The sequence below is a fragment of the Antennarius striatus genome, chromosome 7 (assembly GCF_040054535.1).
Source record: "Antennarius striatus isolate MH-2024 chromosome 7, ASM4005453v1, whole genome shotgun sequence".
In the NCBI taxonomy this organism is placed as follows: domain Eukaryota; kingdom Metazoa; phylum Chordata; class Actinopteri; order Lophiiformes; family Antennariidae; genus Antennarius; species Antennarius striatus.
In genome coordinates, this window is record NC_090782.1 from 14,912,097 (window position 1) to 14,937,871 (window position 25,775).

Sequence of the window (25,775 nt, forward strand, 5' to 3'; positions counted from 1 at the left end):
CAATAATAGCTTTGAGGGTTAGAGAGAGAAGGCCTTGGTTGCCTTAAATGCCATCTTATGTTCCTATAAAAATTCCTGAAAATATGTGGTTGGATGGTAATTCCGAATTAACTTCTTTTTGACTTTTTATACACTTTGTTGTGAAATTTATGTGGCCTGCTGTCACATAAACAAAACACATTTAGCTTAATTGCACCTTTGGTGTAGGCTTCTCTTCAAGGCGAGGTATTGATTTTCTCACTGCTCCTGTCTCTCTTATGTGCTACTCTTTGTTTTTCTTCTCCTCAGCTTTATTTCCCCTTTTGCATTCCTCGGCCGGCACTCACTCACTCTCTCCTCTCATTTTCTCCATACCCTCTGCCCGCTCAGTCATATGTTCTTTGTTTTTTATGGATGGTGCTCAAATACAAAAATGCTAACAAGAATGCAGTTTGATTACATTAGCCAAAATAGTGTACCCCTTAATGATATGCAAAGACCCCGCTGCCGACCGGTCGATCCATCTCGTGTTGAAGTTGCAGCTGCTTGTAGCAGTGCCGTTTCTGGATTGAGAAGCTGAGAGATCACGCGGGGGGGGGGGGGGGGTGTCACTTGTAGCAGTGATTTACTGTGTTGATTTGTTAAAAAACATAATATGGGAAGGGCCCTGCTGATGCCCCCCTCTCTGATATCGGAGACGGGTGCTGCTTGAAACACACTCAGATACATACAGTCCATGCACATACAGTACATGGAAATATTCATACTATTCAATCATGTCTGTTTTAAACGTACTTCTGTGAGGATATCCACGATTAAATTCTTCCGGGCAGAAAGGAAATTATGTAAATAAATGTGTTGGTTAAAGAGTAAATAGCATCCTCTTCTCAAAACCTCCTGTGCTCCATCTTCATCAGCATGTTAAGGGCTTGTTGTGTGTCTCAATCCCTCCCACAGCTCACCAGCTGCTATCTCACCATTGTACCATTCCTGCATGATCTGATAAGTCCCCCCCTCTTTAATTAACAAGCAGCCACGGAGTCCGGAACATCTTTGATGCTTTTACACTGATCAAAGAGCAGAGGATTGGTGGCCATTACCGTCTCTGCCTCATCTCCAAATCTTTTTCCAGCTCTACTTTGATAGCTTTCAAACTCTTTCCGTCTACCCTGGGCCAAAATGGAAACATTTGTTGATAGATTTTTTTTCTTCCAATCAATTATTCAGAGCTGGAGGGCAAAACTTACCTTTTAATACACCTTTGGGTCATTGTCTTGAAACAAAATGGTTTGTCGGTGGTGTCACTGGACTTTAAGTATTTGTTATTTCCTTTTTTTGTTTCAATTCACATTGATTATTTATTTGCAGAAAGACAGTGGGGCAAAAGAGGAGATGTTGATGGGTGTATGTATGTGAATCTTTTATGTTTCTCCGGCAATTTTTTTTTTATCTTTACAATGAATCCAATCCACATTTTATGGGTAGAAATGTCTAAAAGGATGTCCATAGCATCTTTCACTATACCTATTGTTTAGCCTGGACGCACATTTATTTAATAAACATCAGCACACAAGGGTATTGATCGGTTTGGCCTATATGCTACCAGTACACCTATGATATGAATTAGTTTTTGTTGTGCATCCATGTGTTAGGATTCTCTGTGCTGCCTTCTTGGCTTCCCATCCTGCTGTTATTCAAGACCTCCTGCCTGGATTAACCACAAAACAATGAAACAGAGAAGCTGCCCCCATCTCCCCACCCATCCACACACACTTACAAAAACATGCATATGCCTAATTATCCTCATTAGCCTATTAGAACAATTCCTTTCCCCCCTGCTTTTGCCTGGTACCCCTTTTATGCAAAATATATTCTGCCACATACACTTGACTTATTCTTTTGAACTATTGTCAGACATTAGTAAAGTTAATTCTGAAAAGAAACAAAAATGCACACAAGCCCATGTCTTGTGATTCCACCCTGGGATAGTCCTTCACAGACATTGCATATTGTAACACAGACTTAACATCATTTCTTCATGTAAAATTCCCCTATGTGTGTTTATGTACAGTCAGTTGATCACAAGTCATGCAAAAACTTGTGTACAAGTATGAACATGTACAGAATATTTGTATGAACGGGCACATGAGCCTGCCTCTGAATGTCAACACACATGTCATGTGATGTCACCAAGTATATTAACACACATAACACATGCATATAAGAACATGCATGGATTCACGCTGTCCATGAACATACTCGGAGTATTCTGCTGCACTTTGGTGTGTGTCTTGTGTTTGTGTTTGTGTGTGTGTCTGTGTGTCTGTGTGTGTGTGAGAGAGAGTGAGAGAGAGAGAGAGAGAGAGAGAGAGAGAGAGAGAGAGAGAGAGAGAGAGAGAGAGAGAGAGGAGAGAGAGAGAGAGAGAGAGAGAGAGAGAGAGAGAGAGAGAGAGAGAGAGAGAGAGAGAGAGAGAGAGAGAGAGAGAGAGAGAGAGAGAGAGAGAGAGAGAGAGAGAGAGAGAGAGAGAGAGAGAGAGAGAGAGAGAGAGCCAGTCAGGAAGTCATTGAGGGGGCCCTCAAGTCTGGAATGTAGATTTATAGGGGGATGGGCGAGCAAGGTTAGGTTCGACAGAAGCCCCTGGTTGAACTGTTGCTCCATTATTGTGCCACAATTCAGTGGAAAAAGGTAGAAAAGAGGGTCACTGTTGATGAGCAACAAATCAGCATCAGTATAAAAGCAGTGTGCTGGTGAGGCAGCAGGATGGAACAGGGGGAGGGGCTTTTTGATGGTCATTAAATGCTCAAGAGATTTAAATAGCAGCTAAGTGAAGTCATCTGGGAGAGAAGCACTAAATCCAGGGTCTCCTTCTCACTCTCTAAGCAAAGGAACCGTAAATGATATTTCCGTAAATGATGTTTTTCTGTTAACAGAATATTTCTCCACACGTATGACAACAATCATACAAGACGCAGATGCTGCTGCGTTACACATCAAGTCCTTTTGGCGTGCAGAACGTCAACACACTCGAAAAAATCACACACTGGCACAGAGTTGTTGTTTTTTTTCTGTGCACAGAAGCAGCAGAGAGGAGGATCTTTGTTGCCGTGCTGTTGCATGAGCTCCATGTAACACATGAAATGGAGAAGACAGAGAGGCGGACCTGGAGAGGGGGAATTCGAGGAAGCACATTTACAGACTGTACAAACTTCTATATTTTCATAGTATGAAATAGTCTCTCACAGATGGCCGCTGTTTATATAGCCGTCATCAGCTCAGATTGAACCCTTTCTGCAGCTGCACCAAGCACACAAACACACACACACATAGACATGCAGGCTCGTGTCGAGTACTCAAAGAGTGCAGCAACAGGCAGAAATAAGTCTTTCCTTGTAAAGAAAGAAAACATGTTTGCCCTTTCTGCGTTGAACTAACACCTTCCCATTGTTCATTTATTCTGCCTGACGATTTCATTTTCAACCTGCAGGTCAAAAGAGGGAATTAGAATTCTGTTTTACTGGTCTTCAATCATCTTTAGTTTAAACTATTTAGAAGTTTAGTTTCTTTTCAATGATGACGTCCATCTCAGCACAATTTTTTTTGATCCTATAAAACAGCCAAAAAAACACATAGATGCAAAAGCATACACTGTGTGAAAATGATAGACTGTAAATGGAAATGTACAGTCCTGTTTAGTTGACACTTAAAAAATAAAATTGATTGGCACAACATGGAATCAAATGACATCATCTGTTTTTCATCCATCCTCCATAGACAATGATCAAGACCGTTGCTGCTGCAGGACTAAATTGTTGGCGTTTAAACCAAAAGCATTGTCATGTAAAGCACCAACAAAGTGCATTGGCTGTCACCTAGTGGTAGTCATACTGGGATGTGGAATAATTACCAAATGTGTGATGGAAAATGTGTCATGTGCTTGATGTCAGCAGACATTACGCTCCATGCCGAGTCAAATAAGCATAATAATGGTCTGGAAAAAAAGTGTGCAGCACTGAGCTTTGCAATTCGAAGGGAATCCATCTTGTGTTCAAAAGCCTTTGATGAATCTCACCTCAAAACTTATTTCCAGAAACAAATAATGGAAAACAAGCGGTGAGATACTTCTGAATGGGAACTTTGCACAGTATTCCAATGTGTGTCCAGTCGTTGGGCGGAATGTCAAAAGCTCAGCAGCTCAAAACTAATAAAGAGTTGTGTGTTTTCAGTGTTGTGAATTTCAATGAGATTCAGATGCTTGCTGATCAGAGGGGGCGTGGAGGTGGAGTTATTTAAAATTGATTTTGGTCTGAGTAAAAGCAGATGAATGGGAGGGAATGTATGAGTACATGCACACACACATACACACACATGCAGACAAATGACGGCAAGAATATGTCAGCATATATGCACAATCACACACACTCACACTCACCCAGGCTGCACACCGACTCTTCTGTATTCAGGAGGAAGGTTAATTGAAGGTTAGAACTGTTGAGCTGGAGACGAGAGGCTTTCAGTGTACTCTGTGTGTGTGTGTGTGTGTGTCTGTGTGTGTGCGTGTGTGTGTGTGTGTGCGTGTGCGTGTGCGTGTGCGTGTGTGTGTGTGTGTGTGTTTCACCCCTTTGCTTGCCCTGACCTCCCCACTCCTCATTTCATCTCCTTTCTTTCTCCCTCTCTCTGTCCACATCCAAAGCCCAGTTAAAATGTGCAGCCATGCAGATACCTACAATCTCATTAATTCAACCCACCGGCTACACTGCAGTGCTAGCTCTCTCTCTCACCCTGTACTTCTGAAATATGCAAATACTTCCTCTAAAAGGTTAATAAAATCTCCCGCTGCCGAGGTTAACTATCTATGGATACACTATAAGAAGTGATGTGTCAACACATCTCCTTGCATTGTGTATTTCTCTGTATATAATTTTTTTCTCTGTGTTCTCCAGCTTCCTCTAACCTCCAAAAACTTGCAACTTAAGAGAATTGGTCACACCAAATTGTTCCTTGGTGTGAGTGTGTGTGGGGGTGTGTTTTTGTCTTTTGTGTGGCCCTATGATGAGCTGGTGTCTGAGCTGGATGTAAGCTGCCTTTCGCCCATAGCCAGATGGGGTAGGTTCTAGCTGACTTGTGACTCGCAAGACAGTCATCTGCAGACAAGACAATTGCAGATATCTTGTCTACAAGAAAATGGATGGATGGGTTTTTTAGAAATACATGCAAAATATGCATTATCTAGCTTGGTGTTAAAACAGATAACTCAGACAGTAAGATAAACATGGGTCAGAGTCACATGATACAACATGTTTCCATGGAAACTACACAACATTAAATTTGTTTAAAATTAAAAAATATTTTAAGAAGTACCTAAATAGTATTAAAGCAACCTGTAGGAGTGTATAACCTCAGACAGTAATTTTCAATTTGTTTTTGTTTTGCTTTATTCTATTCTGTTTATAGTCATATTTATGGTCCTTGCAGTCACTAGTTTATTGAAAAAAGCTAATCATCATGGACTTTGCACTCGTGCCATCCATGCTGCTTTGCACACACCTTTATTTTAACGGATTAACATAAGTTGGTACAGGGTGGAGGCACACGACTGAACTTGAAGTAGCCTATTTTTCAGGACTGCAGACAACCAATAAAAGCATTCATCAAATTTACATGCGTTAGAGGCTCGATTTTTTTTTTTTAGTTATTTTTTGTCAATTGTCCAGACCTGCTTGAATGCACACACCAGCTTCCCAGTGGCAGGACTGGAGATGTTCTAATGTATGAAACCACGGCTCTCATCTCACTTGCAACTCTGACTGAGTATCGCGATAACGGTTAATGGTCGCTGTAGAGATACCGGGTCTGGCCTGTGAGTGCTGCGAGTTGTTTGCGGTGGCATTTAAATAGTGGGATGTGGCGTACACCCATGTCAATGAGGGCCAGGGCGCTCTTCCGTGTCGAAGATTGGTTTACGTGATAGGATGCTTAGATGACCAAGTGTGTGTCTGTGTCTGCTAATGTGTGTGTGTTTGTGTATGTCTATGTGTCTGTGCGTGTGTGTGTGTGTGTCTACTAATGTGTGCGTGTGTCCGCCTATAATGGCACTTTGAATACTTGTGTGTTTGTCTTTGTGTTAGTGCGTGTTAGTCTTTGCGCGTATCCGTGCAGCAGTGTTTGTGTTCACCCTTCTGTCACCACCCTCTCAGAGCCTCTCTCCCACACACACTCATTAAAATGTCATAATAATCAGGGCCATCTATTCTATCTGTGGAATGCAGTAGGCTTGGAGGGAGAGGCGGCATCCATATTGAATTTCCCCCCCTCCAAAAAAAAAATTTACTGTGAGGTTATGAACCAAAATGTACCTTCTTGTCTAAGCATTTCTTCAATGAAATGCTTTGTTTAAATAGTTGAGCTGGAAAAATTCAGGTAATTTCACATTCAGATAGAAAATCCACATCATGTTTAAAAATACATGAGATCTCAGTATAAATAGAGGCTTATGATCGCAATTAAATAGAATATGTTGCCATGCTGCGGCATCAACAGGTGTCAAGATATGTACAGCACTTCTGCACTTAACCCCTTGCATTTAGTACAGATCCAAACTGTATTTAGACATCATGTGAAGCAATTTGAAGAAAAGGTATAATTAATCTAGGGATATATAACTGCATGACATAGAGTCTTTCATTCTTTTTCACTCTGATTAGTCTTCTATTGCTTTATAAAAATCGCACAATAAAGACACTTATGTCCATGTAGGAACAAGTAAGGGCAGACTCAGAGATACCTTCACTAAATTGACAAAAGGCTTTTAGATTTGTTTTATGACACCAAGGCACACTTGTAAGGTTAGTATGCTTTTGTGGGAGTATTGGAGATAAGAAATACCTCTCAGGTGATACAGTTGCAGCAAACTCTGCTGAATACATTTGCTGATTATTATTATAAGATTAGTATAGGATTTTCACATCAGAGCTGATGTCAGTCTCCCATTTTCTTCTGTCCGCCTTGTTATAACCCCCCCTCCTCCTCTGCCAGTCCCCCAAACCCTTCCATTTTAATGGTAAACAGACAGATGAATAATTTAATCACAATCGATTGGTTTGTTTCAAGCTCAAATGTCAGGGTGTCATTCGATCACTCCCCTCCTTCCCTTCACCCACTGCTGTAGCCGCTTTTCCCACCTCCTCATTACTCCACGGAGCCATACGACAGGCCTTCCTCCTTTTAGCGACGATGAGTTGGAGAATCCCTGCCCATGAAAACATTTATTAGAGAGGGGGTCGACCATTGTTTGCGTCTGTGTGTTTGTTCATCTGGCACGTTTTTACCCAGCCACGGTCGTGTCTAGACATGTTGATTCCAGGCAAAACTCCTTCCACAGGGCTGTGTGAAGACCGGTCACCATGTTGTTATTTTTTGTCCCCCCCCCCCCCCTCATGGAGAGAGGAGGAAGCCTGGCAGATGGGGGGGGGGGCAGGATGGAGAGAAGAGGAGCAAACAAGAAGAAAAAGCTCGAAGACGAGTGATATTCAGATAGGAGGAAGGGAGAGGAGGATGGAAAGCAGCAGGGAAAGTTCGAAAAAAGCAAACACAAGTGATTGTTGGAGGAATTGGGGGAGGGGGGTGCATAGATTGAATGAGAACATTATACAAAAAAAATGCAAATATGAAATAGAAAAGCCGGGGGTTTACTGATTTACTGCAAACAGAACAACATGTTTTTTATGGAAAATCACCACCAGTCCCTGATTAAACTATGAATAAAACATCACTTATTTAGGATATCACATGAGTGGCTTCTTTGCAATTAACGGTTTATACACACTAGCATTCACACACTTTTTTGGTTTTAGTCAGAGATAAATGTTCCTGTAAGGAGACGAAATAGCACAGGTAGAGATACAAATCTGGCATATATTATTTAGCCTTGCTAAAAAAATGTAAATCAATGAATTCCTTTCTAATTTCTTGTTTCTTAAAGCTGCAGCAAATATTCACACGCTTACATGACCTCATTTGTTTGGTTCGATTTGGAGCGAATCAATCTGCTAAAGGCAAAGTTAGGGGACAAGAGAAGTACAGCAGCACACCTGATGATAGCTTTTTTTTTCCACCAGGTATTATTCGGGTGGAGTGTATTTTTATGTGGATGCCACAGGTGTAGTACTTTGATGTGATGAAGATCTGTCATCAGCTTTATGACTTTGAAAACAAACTACAGGCATAAAATTCATGATTTTCTGTGCAACAATAGGAAAGTGTTATCAGTGTGAGCGGAGTGTCTTTCAGTTTGTGGGATGAACAATAACAAGATTGATTCATTTGCAAACATGTCTGATTATTACGTTGAGTGAATGACCAGGAATTAATATTAAATGACCTCGATTGGCAGCATTCCAAACAAGGAGAAGAGGGACTGGTGAGAAGAATAGAAGATAACAAGGTGATTAAAATAGAGGAGAAAGAAACTGTGCATGTGCGTGTGTGTGTGTATGTGCGTGTGTGTGTGTGTGTGTGTGTGTGTGTGTGTGTGTGTGTGTGTGTGTGTGTGTGTGTGTGTGTGTGTGTGAGTCGGAGGCACAATAGCCCCTGTGTTATCTGCTGTGAATGATGAGGGAAGAGGGTCAGCTGGTTCACATTACCGTGGTGCAGGGATATGGCCGCCAGCTGCACTACAACTCTGAAGTACACCCCCTTCCACACACACACACACACACACACACACACACACACACACACACACACACACACACACACACACACACACACACACACACACACACACGGTCTAGTGTGAAAGGTTGTATTTCTGTTGTTGTTCTGGGTTCATTCATGGCTCGATCCACAGAGAAGTTGTCACCAATGCCCAGGTGACCAAGGCAGCCTCAGGAGACCTTGTTAGTGGCACACAAACACAAACTCGCCATGCCCATGCTGAATTTAAGGTTATTATGCATTCAATAAATGACACCATTTCCTATAAAATGTTAATTATCCTCGTGAAATAACCTGCAGAACTTTATTGTTTATCTCTAAAAATACATTATGACTTATAAGCCTTCACTGGCTTTACAACAAAAACTGTGTGTGTGAGGGGACAGAATGTATTATATCTTTTACTGACCATCATGCAGTTTTGGGCTTCGTCTTGTTAACTCTCCAGCTGATGATTCCGTGCCATCGTTTCTTATTTTCCTCAGAGACTTTCCTGTGCTCATGCCAGCTAACAGTTCTGAAGTGAGGGATGAAAGGGTAATAGAATTCTAATTCATTTTGTAGTACCTGTTAAACTGCTCTGTGCGCAGGCATATGTGTGTGTGTGTGTGTGTGTGTGTGTGTGTGTCTGTCTGTCTGTCTGTCTGTCTGTCTGTCTGTCTGTCTGTCTGTCTGTCTGTCTGTCTGTCTGTCTGTGTGTAAGGGATAAGTGGATAGGTAGTTCAGGAAGCTTGGATAACCCAGAGAATGCACGCACTTTTGCATGCATGTGTGGGTGTTTTCATTAGTGCACGCGATAGTAAAACCTAGGCTCATCCAAACAAGAGCACAGACGATGCACTTGCGGATATGCACAAAGCCTCCGGAGGAGGTAAGAGTGGGGTTGGGTGGACCAGATTGAGCAGACAGCTTCTTGCTCAGTGAGCTTGTTGACAATCAAACGGTTTGAGGTGGACCAGACTGGCAGGCCACTGACTCACACACACCTATCACACTCATGTGCACTCTACGTGCAAATGCTTTGCTTGACTGCCTGTTTCTGTAGACTTGTCACACACCTGAACACACTCAATTAGACATGTATAGAAGACAAATACATTGAATCTTAAGGGTTCACACATTCATATATACTTAGTAGCCTCTTTCACAGGACAAGGCCTTAGATCCGTTGTCCTCTCTTTTCCCACCTTCCTTCTCCTCTGTGTCAACCTCCTATTCACTCCTATCTCCCTCAATTCCCCTGCTACAAATCTTGACTCTCCAGTCAGCCTATTTCCTTAGCTGTGAGGGTTTTGGATTCCAGCCTGCATGCATTTCAAGGCCCAAAGGCTTTGGAAAAGCCAGACATCTTTTCCAATCCAATAAAGAACAGCTAGTTAAGGTGATCCAAATATGTGAAGCGTGTAAGCGAGTGAGTTGTACGCGACTTTTATGGTGAATAATGAAAACAAAAAGAAACATAAAGAGCAAGAAGAAGAAAAAAATGGGCCTCAGGGTTGAATAGAAGCCAGTCTCTTTTTCTGGTGCCAAGAATATGAGCTGCTTGGTCGTACAGCAGCCTGGCATGGTTGCCATTTTTTAATGCTTATTTTCAATTTTTGTTCTGTGTCACTCTTCTCCCTCAATTAATTGCGACAGTGTTTGTGGCATTGGAACTACTTAATAATTTCTCGCTGTGTTTCACATCTGACTCTCTGATGTTTTACTGTACTTATGTTCATAAGCCTTTAAAGGGAAGTTGACACTTTGTTTCAAAGCATCGTCTACTTTCGAACCCTGAAACAAATGTTTTATTTCTACCCCCCACACGCCACTTTATAACCTCGTACACTCACCTTGTTCTTCCTGCTGATGCTTTTGACATACTAGGTCAAGCTACATACATTTAACTACATACATTTCCTGCCAATCATGCTCTGAAAGACCGAATAGATGTACTTAAACATTCAACTGTAAATTATGAGTTCAATGTAGACTAAAAGTGGCAGCAGTCACAAACCAAGTCGTGTGAAGCTCATTTCTTGAAGCACATTGTGGCTGCAGTTCAATCTCTCTGTTGCACACCTTTTTTCCTTCTAAAATAAATTTGTAATGGAGCTCATTTTCAGAAGAGGCTAGCCCCCTCTCTTGGTAGGAAACCTGAATGTGCAGTGCTCAAAATGATGTACATCTTAAGTGGGCACCAAACCATGACCAATGCATGGGGCCTTTACAATCCATGTCACTGTAAAATTTAATGGATTGCTCATTTGGAAACCCTATCTCTGAACATTCCATTTCAATCCATTCATAAACTCCTTGCTAGAGTTATCAGAATCATATCAGAAGGTATCAGGAATAAGAGGCATGCTTCAAATTCAAACTGGACTCATGTACCTCAATGTTGCCCAAATTGCAATCAGATTTGTCTGAACATGCTCCAAAACTAAATCCATCCTGCTTCCACGTCTGGAGGAACTGGCACGAAAGTAAAAACAAGAATCATGTCGTCATTAAAATAAATACGATTGCTCCCTGTCTTCATAAAATTACAAAAAGAGGCGACTTGGCCAGTGATAGTGGTGATGGCTTGGCAAAGTCAGGCCATGGAAAATGGCCTCTGGGTGTGCTCACAACAATGGAAGAAATGTTGTGTGGCTGTGGTTTGGCATCTTTCACAGTGTTTATCTCCTGAGTGCTCCTCAAGGGAGATTTTCAAAATGAGAATGTAGGCTGGGGAACTGTGTCCCAGAAATTACCCAAGAACTTCATGGGTGACGTTGGCAGCCAAAAAGAAAAAGAGGAGTCCAAATCAAAGTCAGACAGTTTAAAAAATATGGTGTGCGTGTATGGGGGGGCGGGGGGGCAGCAGTCTGTCTCCAGACTTGACATGAGACCAAGACCAGGTTTGAGCCTGGTTATGGATTTACATTGTAAAGCATTGTGATCCAAAAGTGGATTACAAAAGCAAAGCATCTCCAATGTATCTTAGAGGCTTCTTACATCCCATACTGCATTGTATTCCAAGTTTTTGTCTGTTGTCTGTGGCCAGAACATCACAAACTAAACTGAACGTTTTCTGGTTCAAACCTTACATGGGGGTTTTCAAGGATAACAGGAATTATTGTAGCACCCACAACTGCCAATTTGCTCTTTTGCAAAATTCCAAATGCTAAAATGCTTCACAAAGTACCGACTACAGGATTCTTGAGACTAAATTCTCTCACTCTTTTTAATGATTCATTCTTCTTCAGTTCATTGTGGACAGCTGTGGCTGCACTGACTTCTCTGGAACCAATGTGTTTCATTCATCTGTCTTAATTGAGTCTATATCACCTCGTGTCAGGACACGCCAACCCTTCGCTGGTCACTGCTGTGGCCTCACACATTGGTCAGACTCATTGGTCGATCAGGTTCATCCTCTCTGGTTACCCTGGAATCACTCTCAGTGTGAGTTTGTTAAAAGGAAGATTTTGCTCTTGTTTTGTGTTTTTGTACATTCTCACTTTCTTTTGGCATCTACAGTTAAGCAATTCAATGTTAACATATATGTAAATTTGAGCCTTGGTTGTCTTCTTCAGTGCAAGCAAACAAATATATTTTAGAGTAACAATTTCTCCAAGGGGATTATTAAAGTGCATTTCTTCTTTCTTCTTCTTCTTGTTCAGCTTTTGTGAGATATCTATGTAAAAAAGGGCTTTTGTGTCCTTCCGACTCAGGGCAGGATGATGACGTAAACAGCAATACACACTCATGGGTAAAACATAGCAAAAGCCACACATTGAGAAAAAAATGATGGTGAGATGGAGAGAAAAGGGTGGTGTTCCTGCAAACACACACAAACACTTAAGCACCACTTGCAATCAGTGTGTGTACTGTAGGCGGACAAGCAAACTATCCCATAACTTGTGGGGCGATGTTTTGAATACTGCAAAATAAATTTGCTTTTGTGTTCTACACAGTAAAAGTACAAAATAAATTTAATATGCATATCATAGCATGAGCATGACTCATTCATACACATGTATAGTTCACACAGACTTCACATGCACAGTAGACAGGCACTGATGGATATAGTTAGCGGTGCACTGCTGTGAAGGAATGTGTGGAGCATAAAAATGGAGATTTAAGAGGTTCACCAGTTGTCTGACCTCTTACCTTTGACCCCAACATTAACACCCACCCCTGAAATTAATTTATTATTTGTGGAGTGCACACAAGATGACGCTTTTTCATGAGAGTTTGAGAGCATGGCAGGGGTGGAAGATTAACGTTTTTGTTGAACTTTGACGGACGGACACATTGATGTGTGTGTGTGTGATGGAGAAACACCGATGTACACTGAAACACTGATAACAGATATTCTAGAGGCTGTGAATGCATAGCCGCTTTGTGCAGCCTCTTCTAATGTGTGATGTGTGTTTTAGATCCATAATTTTATCACAGCCTTACTCCTCAGTGTTTGTCTATAACCCACAATAACCTTTCAGTATGGTATTTTATTCAAGATCCCACCAAATGTAAAGCTTTTCACAAAAGTGGGCCTGTGTTTCTGTTAAATTCTGATACCCATTGACTCCTTCCTCTACCCATGCAGCATCAACCATCCACTGGCTCAATAGGTTACATTGAGTGTCTTATATCTATGACTTCTTTTTCTGTAATGGTTGTCTAGAATTACAGAGAGTTGTTCTCTGTCTGTACTTCACTTGTATGCTTCTTTTGTGTACTCCTGTGCCACAGCTAATGTCAAATTAAGATATTCAAAGTCGTTACACCACATGGAAATCAAACAGTAGTTTACCATGCCCTGACTTGACTTACATGTTTTCTTTTTTTTTTCACTTTAAAGTTGGCAGATCAGGGTCAGGACTAAAATTTAGATTTAAAAAGCAAAGTGTGTACATACATAAATTCAGATTGTCCTCTATAATGTCTTGCAGTTATGTTTGCAAGAATGTGTTTATTGATCTATCTTACTTGTTGTTGTCATCTTGTGAGAAGTCAGTGTTTCTGTTTTTTTTGGTTGCTTTTTTTCTTTTCATTTCTCTTTTGTTTACTTTCTGGTTTGTTGTACCGCAGCGCTTACAAAAGCAGACTCATAGTTTTTCATAGAAAGCCCCGACTCAAAGTTCACATTTGCTGCTGTCTGTTCCTGGGGTCATTTTTAAAGGCCGTAAAAAACAGTTGGCATTCCCAGACTTTCGGTTGTATAGCTGGTGGTGGGACCGTGATGGGTGGACTGACAGGCACAAAGACAAAGTGTGGGTCAACCTCACCATCTGTCTGTTCTCTTCACAATGTTGTGTGATTGATGGGGGTGCAGACACTCCCTAACCTCCTGCCAAAACAGGATCTAACTACAGCTTTCTGCACACACAGTTGCACAACACTAATTGCTATGGTAGCGTTTTTATCCTCTTTTTTGTACATATAATCAGATACAGTCACTATAATTGAACATAATGAAAATACAGCAAATGAATGTAATTTCAGAAATAAGGGCAGGAATATGCCAACTAGATTATTATGTGTAAGCACCTCAATCACAAGGGGCACCAATGGGTATTTCTTGTAGTATTTTGGATTCATGCCGATGCTGTGCTACAGTACAAGTGATGGTGAAGAGGTAAAATTCTGGTGGAGATCAGTCATTTGTATGTCTGTGTAAATTCTCAGTCATTCAGGTCCAGGTAAAATAAAATGTGATTTGTATATTCATACTTTAATAGCACAAATTAGTACAAATTGAAATGCACCTTCCATAATTACAGATATGAAAATTAATTTTAGAAGTCGGTCTACCAGTGCAGTGTAATTAAATCACTTAGCCAGTTCTAGTTCTTCAGTCCAGTTTCAGAGGGGAAAAATAATCATGAGAAAATTAGAACCGTCTTTGATGAACAGAGGGTGTGTATTAAACGCAACATTAGAATTTGCTCTTGTGTTTTCAAGTGGGTTTTTATGTCAATAAGCTTTTGTATTCAAATACACAAGATTGAATTTGGCTCTTTTGCTCCCACTCCTGAGACATTTAGAATTAATCAGAGCTGCACGATCATGATGCTTCCTCAAGTGTCTGGGTATTTCTTGGAAGGACAGCTTAGCCTTTTATTGTTCAAATGTTTTATTGAGTAAATGCTTTCTTGCCTTTGAAACTCCGGGCAATGTCCAGAAGAAAACAAAAGGATGATCATTCAATAGGCCTTTGACATTTTAGTTTTGAATCTAATGGGCTCATTTTGACAGAAATCATACATAGCAGTCTTTTTTACAAACCTAAACATTGACATTGTTTCCAGATTGACAATCACAATGAGAAGATATTGATGATTATGTACTTACATATGCTATATGCAGGTAGGACTCATAAACTTAAATCTCATGTTAATTCTAACTTAATGAATGATTGAATTGTAATTCATTAGTTTCACGCCCAAATTAATTTAAAAAAGGAATGTTGGTAATGTCCACATTTAAAAAAAATGAAGCGTTGGGTGATTTTCAGGAGTTCTTTACAGCAGTTCCTTTAGAGAAGGCAATCTGCTCAGAAGAAGTGTATGATCCCAGAGGTTACGGCAATCCCTGGGGGACAGCAGATGGCCGACAAAAGGTGTCTCTAAGGTGTCAAGCACCATTTCTACATCTGGGAGTTGAGGGAAAAGACTCACAGGAAAGCTTCTCAAAGGAGATGTTGCCAGGGCGAGGCATTCCGCAATCTTTTAATGAGGTCACAGTAGTGTAGTTCTGTCTACTGATGCAAACATCCTTCTCTTTAAGGGTTTTAGTGGCCCACACATCACTATAAAAGATGTGTAATATGTAGGATTGAGCCGGGTACTCGTTTTAGACGAGTATCCGGTACGGATAAAGCATTTTTGATGAGTATGAGCATGATATGAGTAAAACTCACCAAAACTCCTGCTCTTGCTGAAGGAAAATCCTCATAACCAGTGGTCCCCAAACTTTTTTGCGCCACGGACTGGTTTCATTTGGAACAATATTTTCACGGACCGGCCTTCATTTGCTCGATTAGCGTTAATGACGCCAGGATAGCTGTAGTCTAATAACAAATCATCCGCAGCGGTCTGATGCCAAATGCAGACATCAACAGACAACTAACAACCTTTTTTTCATGAATTGATAATCAACATCTCTGTATACAAAATAATTGTAAGAAATAATTGTATTACAAACTCGATTCAAGTGACTGCACTGATGAGGTTTATTTTGAAATATAGCGACTTACAATCAGTGCATTAAACGTAGGAGAAATACTGATCATATCCAATAAAAGGGTGAACAAGTCAATCAAATAATAATAATTACAATAATGAGTATTAGTGGTTGTGGACCGCTGATCTAGGGGTAACGTGAGACAATGACACCTGAAGTGTGTTCCGGACATCCGGTGGACTCCGCATTTTGGTTTTCTTTACGGTCAGTGCAGAAAATCCCGCTCCACAAAGACAGGAGGTTGGAAATGGAAGAAGGGTTTTCGATCCTTTCTTCGGCGATCTCGGGATAATCTGCCTGGACTTTAATCCAGAACACTGGCGTAGTTGTGGATGCGTAATTTAGGGGTGATGGCTGGTAACCCGTTACGTGACCAAGACCTGTCAAGCGGATCAGTCGCGCGCATTTGTCTGTGCGTCATTCCGCACAAACTTAAACATCTTTAGACTGGTAATCAGTTTAAAAAAAGGAAAGTCAAACGTTCTGTGCCGCCCGGTACCTAATGTCCCGGGTCGCGACCCAGTGGTTGGTGACCACTGACATAGACGGATGTAACAGAGAATCTCTGCTTTTAGTTTGACACTTTCTCGCTTCAATTCAAATTAATAATCTATATAAGGTATAGATATTTTAACTGTTATATAGGGCGCGCACATACACACCTGTGCTCTGTCTCTTTATCTCTCTTTCTCTCGCTCTAAAAATAAAAAAAACCTACTACTTTGTAGTTCATGATTTCCTATTGCATTTGTTGTATTCATTAATGCACTTCATGTTCTGAGTTCATTAAAAACTTGTTGTGTAAATAGTTCTCTTACTTTTGTGATTTGAATTTAGATTCAAAACATTGATTTGAATCTAAATTTTGAGGCTGTTCTCTGTAAATAGTTTTAAAATAAACAATAAATATAGCAACTTCAATCCATATCAATTTCAGATTTAAAATAATGTACCGATTTAAGGCCACTCATTTCTGGTCAAACCACACACACTTCCCATTCCAAGTACAGCTACGGATACAGATAATTTAGATGGTTGAACAGATACAGATATTGGTGTACTCGCTTATCCCTAGTAATATGTATATTACACATATTACATTTAATATGGTCAGGAATTTATTTTATTTTTTTATTTTGCAAGCATCCAAATATCAGTCAAGGTTCTGCTGAAGAGGAGATAACCTTTGATTTTTTTTCCCAGTGGGTATTTACATCTTTACATCCAAGTCACACACATTGGAGAATTTGAAATGCCTACAACTGGAAGTGTAAGTGTCTCCGGAAAAGTGTGTATCACAATATTTCTTGAAGATTCTACCCTGTATTATTTTTAATAATGGTCTATATGAGTTCCTGAATTTATGAAACAGTCAGATTTACTGGTCCAGCGCTATTGTATGATGATGTTGACTGTTGATATTACTGATATAAGTCAAAGATAGACACTTAAATTGTATGTATTTTGACAATATTTTATCCTCTGTGCTATGTTATCATATCAACATTTTATTCGATGTGGAAATTCCTCTTCTTTTTCTCAGGTCGGTAAAGACAGTTGCACCTTGTTTCAATTTCCTCTGACATGGTTGTCAGGGATGAAGTGGATAGCAATGACAGAGGGAACGTGAATTAGATACACACTGATGCCTTTATATAATGGTCCTGCAGTTCCATGTAAATCCATCTGATTCCCCACCAAACATCTGCAATGCCAGCATAGTTCAGTATGCATAAGTTCAAGGGGTGGGGAAGGGGGTGGGGTGAGTGAAGGGGATGAGGAAGATGAGAGGATGTAAGATTGGGAATGAAGAATGCAGAGATAGAGGATTTTTTCGATCAAGGGGATACACTTGGAAGTGAAACTCCTTTTTTATTCCACACACTTCTGCACACTCTATCTCATACTGTTTCTCTCTCACCATTTACATTTCTGGCTGCTTTTCCTTTATAGCATATTTTGCCACATGTAGCAAATATCCTGGTGCAGAAAGCTGAAAAGGTATAGGGGGTGGGGGAGAGAGATTGAGAGAGATAAAGAGAGCAACAGAGAAGAAAGTGCGTGAATCGATACTGTTGGTGTCAGCATGAAGAAAAACAGATGATTGCTATGGATGTGTTTTAAAGCTGCTGTTATGCCTCTATTCCTTGTAAAGATAATCAACGACAAACGGAAACTGAACTGATACAGAATCAGTTCAGTTTCATTTCTAGAAAAAGCAGTGCACATTAAATTAAAACACATTTTAATACATGTACATATGAAAAACAGAAATATAAAATTACCTGTGCATATATGCAAGTGCAAACTACTATGAATATAAAGTACTCTATCAACATATTAATGGTCACATAAATAAACATGCCTGTCTCACTTGGACAAATGTGTATTAATAAAATTAAGCACATAATACATGGGCAATATTTTCAGAGGTAGACATACATACTGTACACTCAAACACTGGCACATGCATCAATACATACACTCTCCAATACATTTGACCCCTGATTGATTCGGCACACGTGTATCTTATAAGACAATAGATATAACGGGGGTTTTTTATAGGCTAGGGGTCGATTAAAGGCACACACAGAAAGAGAAAATGATTGAAGTAAAAAACCTGTAAGTCATGACCAATACATATAAGAAGGAACAACGGTAGCTACAGGCTAAATGTCAATGGCAGAGTTTAGAGTGGGCCTTTATAAAAGGTAGTGTTGACTTAATAAACTGAATTTTCTGTCATCTAACATTAAATTGCACACGTTTGGTCTCATTTTCATGTGAAAAAACAAATACATAAAAAGTAGATTAATGATATTCCTGTGGCTTATTGTGTGTCTTAAAATGAATGCCAACATAAATTCAAATGAAGTTAATATTTGAGTTTGTTTTGCTTTTTACTGTTGTCAGAAATACAATATTATAGATTTCATGTAGTGTGAGTAGTGAAGCATGAAATTCTTATCGGTAAACTTTGCGATCTATCTCAAAAATGTGCACTTTATACAGTGTGCCCTCCTTCCTCGCAAGTAATGTTTTACAAGAACCACACACGATTAACGAATTCCGAGATAGAACGTCAAACTATTTATCTTATTATTTACGGTAATTTAAATGTTTATGAACCCTCCCCATACTGATATTAAATCACCTTCTATCTGTATTACCTTTTACAGCATTCTTCTTGACTGTTTAAAGCACTTAAGTGTCTCACATAATTCCGAGACTCACGGAACATAGCACACTTCTAGCGCATGGTATCACATGACTGCCTACCAAAAATCCACGATGAGGTGAATTTGCGAGAGTTGACGCATGCGCAAGGCGCACTGTATCTTCATCTGTAATTCTCAATTAGTGTTCTAGAAGAGTAACGCATTAGTATTAGAAACTCATTGTTTTTCCCTTCAACACATATGAAAACCAGAACCAATGCAGTCAGAGACAGCAACATCCCGCGACACACCTGAATTTAAAATTTTACCCTGACCTACAGTACTTTCATAGATCAAAGCACTAGCTTTGATCTACGGTCTTACTCACACTGTCCTTCTCCCTTGTCTTGCTATCTTATCCAGTTCCTGAGTGTATAAAAGTTAAAATTTGACCTTGACCTAGTTTTCTCTGAGTAAAGGTCATCATCTCATTTTCATCCCCTTTGCTGCCAGAGTAATGTGCGTTTTGTTTAATCTTTCTATCTGCAACGGTTGTGAAGATATTTGGTGGAGTAACGGATAGACGAACGGACGAAAATACAAACGCTGACAATTACAACACATCACCACTTTGAAACTGGATGCAATTATTTAGATTTAGGTTACAAATTGAGGAGGTGTCCTAAACTAAAATAATCAGAAGAGCTCAGTCAGGCTTTTTGTATTTAGTTTGGAGACAGACATTCTGTAAAAGTCTCAAGTCTTCAAAGCTTTGACAGGAAAATGCCCACCCCTGGACAATTGACATCCTTACTAGGGTGCAGTGAGGACTCACTGTAAAAAACGCCAGTCAGAGTCCTGGAATCAAGAAATCTTACATACAGAGGCCAAATACCCAAGTGTGTCTTGCCAAACATGGACAATATTATTCTTTTCAAATTTCTAGACATCAAACACTTATTTTATCTTCTTCACTGTAGAAGTGAATGTGGTCCCTCAGGTTGATAGATTTACTAAATCTTCTTTACAGAACTATGTCAAGAAGGTTGTAACAATGCAGTGTGCATGAGTAGACCAGTTTGGTGTCATTAAGTTATTCATCTTGCCTTGAAAAATTCCTGTATATACTTACCCACACCTTCATTCGTCTGACCAGATTCATTACAGCACTTGAAATATTTCCTGATCCTTTGTGGCATGTGTGTAGGTGTACACATGCACACAGTTACATATCCATGGTTTTCATTTTGCACATAGGGTGCAAATTCCCATCTCCCCTTCTCTCAACTGCTGCCTTTCTCAATTTCGGTAATCAAATGTATTATTATCAATATTGCAGCGGAAATGAGCTGAATTTCAAGCTTGACCATGTCAAAGTGAGAGTGCCTGATAGCCAATGACTTCCACCACTCAGAGGAAATTGTCATGGACTTTTGGTTGTAATTACAGAAGCCTGCCTACTAGTTAATATCAAGAGTGATGGTCAATTTCCTAAGGAGAAAAAGTTCTGGAATCAGAATACATTAATAAAAATAAACTATAATGAAGTATTTCAGTGGATATGAACTTGCCCAAAGCTGTTTAAAAATCTCATTTGAATTCAGTATACACATATAGAATTCTATTAATATAAAATTAAGTCAATGTTTACAATATTTACATACAAGTAAATGCAATAAACTACATTGCGTTTACATTCTAAATGCAATGTAGCTTGCAAATACATTCTAAATTTCCCAGTTTGGGATGAATAAAATACATCTATCTATTGGCGTTTCACTAGAGTTCTATTTGGTGAATGTAATTCCATTATTCCCTCATCTTTAAAATCTGGTATGATCGACCAACTTAAAGACAGAACATCTAACTTGAATGTTTAACTTGATGGAATATCCGTGGTCTACTTGTGTTAATAGCAACATGTACATGTCAGGGGAATTTAGAATGCCCCTAGTAGGTACATCACCTGTGTTTTTATCGAGAACAAACCCACATCAGTCAAAGTTGTCTTTCGTGACTCGCGAGGGACAGCAGAGCTCTTGGCAGGAAGATGCTCCTCCAAACTGTCAAAGGTCTGTTGTCTCCTTCTGTCTTTTATTGAGCATCAGCATAGAAACAGTACATAAATTACGTCATCAATTCTATTAAAGCAGTTTACCATTAAAACAAGCAAAAACAGCTGGTGTGGTTTCACAAGTTCTCACCACAATCTTATCAATATGGGGTGAGTTTTCTAGGAACTGCATGGGCAACGCGTGTCTGAGGCACATACACCTTTGAGCCTATGTCCTTGGCTGAACCCACCACCTCTATACTGAATTAATAGCATAAGTTCCCTCACATTTATCGAATCGGTAACATAATTTCTTTCACAGTACAGCTACACGTGATAGTTGGAGGTTTAATATTTCACTGCGGTCTGTAATATGGCCTCCATGTTAGCACTGGTAGAATGCTAAATACTCAATTTTCAATGTAAAAAACGCTTTTAGCATGAACTGACAGACTTTCCCACAGAATTGTTGATGCCTTCTCTTTGAGCTGGAGTCTGTTTTTGCAACTTGTTGAAAGCTCCACCCAATTACTCATGAATTTTTGAGAAAATTTGTGAAGATCTTTCTCTCTAAACATCTCTTTCCTTTTTCCATCTTTGGTTTATAGTACAGAAAACCAGGAAGAATTGAGCATCTTGGATGCTATCATTGATTTGAACCAGAGCCAATGCATGGCCTGAGGATATGTTGGGTGGAGCTATTAACAATAATAGCTGTTGAAATTGTGTGGTAAAGTTTGTATAGCAACCAAAGGTGCAGATAGAAAGACATGCCCTAAGGGGAGGGCCATAAATCATAACCTAGGCATCTTGTGAGCATAGATAGAGTTACTCTGTACACACATGGCTAGATCCCCTATCTACGCCAGCATTCACAGTCTGAACATTCGAGGCATCGTTCAGTTGTTCCCTGACAGAATTTGATGGTCTCTATTCTTTGTGCTCTCGCTTCTGTATTTTTCTCCATTCTTTCCTATAGTATGACCTGTCCTGGAGAATAGGAAAACAATTCACATTGTTCATGTGTGTGTGTTGTACTGTTTTGAAAGACATATTCAACTTCTGAAAAATCCCCACTTGTCTCTGGCTTGGTGCCACCACAAAAAGCCCTATTGTTGGCCTCTCCCTTTGTATTTTGCACACTGGTCAGATGTTCTTGAATTTCTCTCCTTGAACTATGAATGCTTTACGTCATATGCTTGTCCATGTGGTATCTCTTTTTGTTTGTTGTATTTGTGGTTTTATTTTTAGCATGCCCACTCCTGCATGTATTTGTCTTTCATCCAGCCAGTTGACAAGCCCATGCGCTAGGGTAGGGCTCCTGCATATGTGCCTCCAGTCTGACTGCTTGGTTACACTGCAATTAGTAATGGTTTTCCGAATCAGTCACAAGTACAGATTGTGAAGTATTGACACATATCAACATTTCAACTGTTGATTTAGCAGTTTGGCGTGTTTGAGATAATTACTGTTTTTTCCTTTGGATTTTATTTAAGTTTGTCAATCCAAGCTGGCAATGAGTCTGTGTTAAGTAGAATTGATTATATTTACTGTATGTTGTCAATGACAAAAGTTTAGAAAATAATTAAGCAAGTGACATGGTTTATATATATTGTGACTATAAATATTTATCCCTCTATTTTATTGGTTGGGCTGTGACATTTTATGTCACAGTACTGTGATGTAGATTTTAACTTAAAAAATTTACATATGTCTGTGTTTTTGATAAATACTGTTGACAGAGTTGTAGCTGTAAACTTTAGGTTAAAAGAGTTATGAGTAGTTCAAATCTGGACCCCAAGGAGCAGAGACTGACACAAACGGAAAAAGAAACAGTTTTATTGCACAGGCAAAAACACAAATGAGCAATGAAACTGAAACAGCAGAGCAAAAAATAACAAAAATCCACAACACTGAAAAGAGCATGTAGTTGCGAGAAAACTAGGAACACTAGCATCACGAACACATGACGAAATAATCTGGCACCTTCTTAGGGAAAAGCCAGGCCCTTTAAAGATGAGGCTGATGAGCAGAGTGGGAACTGGTGTGGCTCGTCAGCTGCTAGGAGCCATCTGCACCCCCTGTCACAGCTTGACCTGTCAAGAGACAATGAGCTTCACACAATAACAGACCTGCGGAACATACCAAACGAACAGAACCATTACTAAAAGATCACATTAATGTAGGTACAGCTGAGAAGTAGGGAGTGGTTCAGTGTATTACATGAACACAGTATGCCAGGATACTACGATGTCTTTGTGTGTCACTGTAGTAGGTCTTGATCAGGGTTGTGTTACGTTTCACACCTTTGTCTCCAGACCAAGACAGGTGTGCGACAAAGTGTCTTCTTCTTCTTCTTCTTTTCCTTTGGGCTTTTCCCTTCAGGGGTCGCCACTGCGAATCAGTTGCCTCCATCTAACCCTGTCTTCTGCATCCTCTTCTCTCACACCAACTACCCTCATGTCCTCTTTCACTACATCCATAAACCTTCTCTGTGGTCTTCCTCTTGGCCTCCTGCCTGGCAGTTCAAAACTCAGCATCCTTCTACCAATATATTCACTATCTCTCCTCTGGACATGTCCAAACCATCTCAGTCTGGCCTCTCTGACTTTATCTGAGAAACCTCTAACATGTGCTGTCCCTCTGATGTACTCATTCCTGATCCTATCCATCCTGGTCACTCCCAAAGAGAACCTCAGCATCTTCATCTCTGCTACCTCCGTCTCCGTCTCCTGTCTTTTCCTCAGTGACACCGTCTCTAGACCAAACAACATCTCTGGTCTCACTACAGTTTTCTACACCTTTCCTTTCATTTTAGCTGAAACTCTTCTATCACACATCACACCTGACACTTTCCTCTACCCGTACCATCCAAAGTGTAAGACCCCAAAAGTAAAAGAAAATCAATTGCCAAAATACTCATGTCAGGCAGCATGGTGATGCAGTGAGTAGCGCTGTGGCCTCGCAGCAAGAATGTTCCAGGTACGGTTGCTTTCTGTGGGGAGTTTGCATCTTCTTCCCAAGTACGTAATTGGTTGTATGTTTTTTTTGTGGCCCCACGATGCACTGGTGAAGCGCCTGAAGTCTGCCCTGTCTCTCACCCGTAGCAAGTTGGGATAAGGTTCAGCAGACCTGTGACTGTGATAAGTGGCTGAAGTCAAGACAATTACAGACGTGTCATCTTTAGGAAGAGGGATATATTACACTCATTTCATAAATCTGTGTATAATATACTAATCATATTTTTAATTGAAGACTATACATTGAAATAATTTTGTGCTGCATCAGACATTTCAGTGAGAGAAAAGATGTGCGTTTATGTATCGATGTGTGTGTGCAGTTTTGTGGACCCATTGCCGTTTGACTGAAACAAAGGGACAGAGACAGAAATATCATTGGGTGTCTGTTTCTTTACAAATGTGTCACAAATGTACATCAAGATCAAGCAAGAGTAAAAGAGAGAAATGAAGAAAAGTTAGTTACCTGCCAATGAAGAGATGTAAGAATAAGCTGGGTGGAAGATGGAATTGTTAGAGGTTTTATATCGTGTGACACTTTGCTTTCAGTAGTGTCACAGACAGACAAACAGTTGCCTTCACCCTAGTAGGGTGATTTAAAATGCTTTGAGTGCTTTGGACCTGTGTCTGATGTAGCACCCAAAATGTCAAGCTATGATAAAAAAATGTTTGAAATCTTGTCATCAAATCCATAGATAAAGTTCATGGCAATAATTATTTTCTTCCCTATTTTTTGCAGAATTACAAGTGACCTTGCGTGAAGACCCCAACCTTCGCTGCAGTACCAAGGCCTGGGCTCTCCAGCCAGGTCAAAGATCAGTCCCGCCCCACCCCTCCCTGCCCCCTTTCCCTACTGGTGCCAAGATGGCCACCAATGGTGCCACTCGCCTCTCCTTGCCTCTAGTGCTGTCTGTCACCACTCTGCTGCTATCGCTGCTGTTCAACGACTCCCTTGCCTCATGTAAGTATCAGGACATATCTTATAAAGTTCCTTTGATAGTTCATTACAGATTAAAATCAGCAGATATTACAGAAAAGCAGGTAGTTAGATGAACATTTTCTTTCTTTAATAGAGATGCTTCAGCTGCTTTGTACTACTATCACATAAAGTTTGCTTTTGGTGAGCATGCAAAGGCATGCACATCTCCAACTGTCATGTTATCTTTATCTTATGAAGTTGTGTTGTTTATAGACCGCCTCATCCAAAGAAAGAATTTCTTTTAAAATGTCAAAACTTGACTTTAGAATTGTGCTTAGTCTAACATCTGTATTTGTCTTTTCATGGTATGATAAGTGCACTTTAATGGTTGCAGCGATTTTGTTAAAGAGACATGGACATGTAGCTGTTACCAGAAGTGATGTGTTGAAAAGACATGAAAAAAAAACATTTTTATTCGTGATCCTTCTTTGATACCCATCTGAAATCCACACATTGATAGATAGTATTTATCTAAAATATTCATTATTTACATGTCATGTCTGTCTCCATATTTTTTTCTCAATAAAATCCCATTCAATTGCAGAGCAAAGCCACCCCAACCTAGCAAGTCCTGCTCAGATTTTGTTCTGCACCACTCTCCAGTTAAGAAGGGTTTGGAGCAGCACTGACGATAAATATAGCAAGAGTGATAACACGGTGA

General features: G+C 40.0%; 1 protein-coding gene across 3 annotated transcripts in view; it reads left to right on the plus strand.

Annotated features, from left to right (window-relative positions):
- ptprsa (protein tyrosine phosphatase receptor type Sa) overlaps window positions 1–25,775 on the plus strand; it is a 236,302-nt gene that overhangs the window by 80,062 nt on the left and 130,465 nt on the right. For all 3 annotated transcript variants that reach the window (XM_068320339.1, XM_068320340.1, XM_068320341.1), the window contains exon 3: window positions 24,875–25,096. In XM_068320339.1, coding sequence (XP_068176440.1) covers window positions 25,000–25,096 — 97 coding nt within the window. In that variant the 5' untranslated portion in view covers window positions 24,875–24,999. The remainder of the gene's footprint in view (window positions 1–24,874; window positions 25,097–25,775) is intronic.